This window comes from Mesitornis unicolor, unplaced genomic scaffold (assembly GCF_000695765.1).
Source record: "Mesitornis unicolor isolate BGI_N332 unplaced genomic scaffold, ASM69576v1 scaffold51214, whole genome shotgun sequence".
Taxonomy (NCBI): Eukaryota; Metazoa; Chordata; class Aves; order Mesitornithiformes; family Mesitornithidae; genus Mesitornis; species Mesitornis unicolor.
Window position 1 is genome coordinate 47,649 of NW_010183119.1, and position 2,224 is coordinate 49,872.

At 50.0% G+C, this 2,224-nt stretch overlaps 1 protein-coding gene across 1 annotated transcript in view; it reads left to right on the plus strand.

Moving 5' to 3' along the window:
* MVB12B (multivesicular body subunit 12B) overlaps window positions 1-560 on the plus strand; it is a gene marked incomplete at its 3' end in the record, with an annotated part of 42,902 nt that extends 42,342 nt beyond the window's left edge. Inside the window, exon 8 of the mRNA XM_010183995.1 lies at window positions 501-560. Within this exon, the coding sequence (XP_010182297.1) occupies window positions 501-560 (60 nt within the window). The remainder of the gene's footprint in view (window positions 1-500) is intronic.
* Window positions 561-2,224: the final 1,664 nt, after the last annotated feature.

Here is a 2,224-nt window from a genome sequence, read left to right on the forward strand (position 1 = left end):
CAACCATTGCTTTCTGAAGGGGTTGTTTATGGGCCATTATTCCCAGAAAGCTGGAGTCCCCGCTGCGAGGACAAATGCAGCGAGATTAGGTCGTGCTAATCCTCCCCTCAGATCCTTTAGACACTATTGCCACCATATGGTCAGTTTGGTCGGGGCTTACTGCAGCTGGTGCTGCTCACGCCTCTCGCTGCAGCCATACGAGGTCCATGGGTGTTTCAGCACGAGGTGTCCTGCGCAGGGACGTGGCTACAGATCTGCCCGAGCAGAGCAAAACCGAGATGAGCCTCTGCTGTCCCCCTCAGGAAGGAAGCGTGGGAGCTGCTGTCCCAACCCACCCGCTGCTGCTTCACGTCTGGGGTGAGCTGAGAGACAGGATTATGCCCGTGTTTGCAGATGGCACCTCTAAACCGCTGGGATGGAGTATTTGCTGACTTCAAACAAAACAAAAACAAAACATTAAAAAACCCAAAATTTTACATTTCTTTTTTTTTCTTTGCCAGATGCAGCCAGTTGATCTCCTGGGCATCACCATCAAGACTCTTGCGGAAATCGAAAAGGAGGTAGGTACCCAGCTGGGCACTGAGCAGCACGGTGAGCGCTGTGCTCCCCGCACCGTCAGATCCCGTCTCTGGCGGAAAAGGCCTCTCTTGTTTGTCCCAGGCCACTGCTGGTGGACAGGGCCATGCGGAGGCAGGCAGTAGGCTCCGAAGCAGTGGTGTCCTTGGTGATCTGTGCCAGGTGGAGATGCTTTGGGTGCTAAACTTACGGCAAAGTCTGCTGCCCTTTGTTTAATTCCACATGTCTGTCTTATTCAACCTTCCTTTCTCATTTACAAACAAAACTCGTTACAGTCAGGACACTTTGTGTTTGGTGGCCTCTTGCATCTCAGGGAAGGAGATGAACGTGATTGAGCAGTGGCAGGTAAACTGCTTCATCATTTCTCAGTTCGATGGTGATGGTAAAAACAGGCTGCGCTTTCAGCGAGCATGGGCCTTCCAGGAGCGCAGGGAGCAGACAGCTGACAAACCGAGGCCAGTGCCATGTTCCCCAGGAGCGTTTTGGCACAGCCAGGAGGAAATCATCTCAGCAGTGTGTGCTGCTTTGGCTCCATTGGTCACAGACATTTTCCCTTGTGCCAGCCAGTGGGGTTAGGGGCAGAAAGTAAGGAGATGGCGGAGGAAAACTCCCAGACTCCTCATGGCCACTGCTTTTTGATTCTCTTTGTGAGTCCCGTTTCTCAAATCCATGCTTTCGTGCCTGAAAGTCTGAGGGCCACATGAAGGTGTTTGGTTGCCAGGGCTGTGAGCCATGCGTTGGGCTGGGGGAGCAGCGATGGGCTTTGAGGTGCTGCCCAAGAGGGCAGTCTCTGCCCTCACAGAGCGCAGGGTCACCGGGGCGGCAGGGGAGGAGTTGGTACCGCTCTGCTGACACTCCCCATGCCGGTACGGGCTGCCTGTGTTTCAGGGTAATGAGAAGCACAATTAGCAGCCCATGCCCCTTGATGAACTGTCTTGTCTGCACACAGATAGCTGCGCGTATAAATATTGTGAATTTCTCGTGGTTTTATTTCCCTTGCAAGCAATAGCACCGTTAGGCAAATCTTCTGGATTTCCCCAGCAGCGAGAACATTTTCCCTGGAGCGAGACGCCTCGCAAAAAAATACTCCTAAAGAATTCCAGGAGTTCCTTTTCTCTGTCCCCACGTTTGCGCTGCGGTCCCCATCCTCCAGGCTGCCAGGCCAGGGACAGGAACGCTGGTGGAAATGGGCCCAAATCCTGCAGGGCGAAAGCATGGGGAGGCTTATTAGCAAAGTGAGCATCTCCTGCTAATCATTCCTTCTGAACTGAGACAGGCAGCTCGTTTAACCACTTAATTGCTAGAAGTTTTCATGGGCTGCTCTCAGCAAATATATTTAATGAAGAAGTTGTAAATCTAAAAGAGCTTAAAATTTTAATTTTATACAGAAGTATTTTTCCTTGTTCTCATGTTTGCAGTCAATTCTCCAGAGCACAGTCACATGAAATGTTCTTTAAATGAACATATTTGCTAACTGGCGTGATTTCAGTTTTTAAAACATTGGTTCCAGCAATTAGGCTTTTTTTTCAGTTCCCCAATGACTGGAGAAATTCGTCTTGATTATAATTGCTCTTAGCCACGCATATCTAATCTGTGTCTTTTTAAGTGTTAATTAGTAAACAGCTCGAGCTGACATCTTTATGTGTTC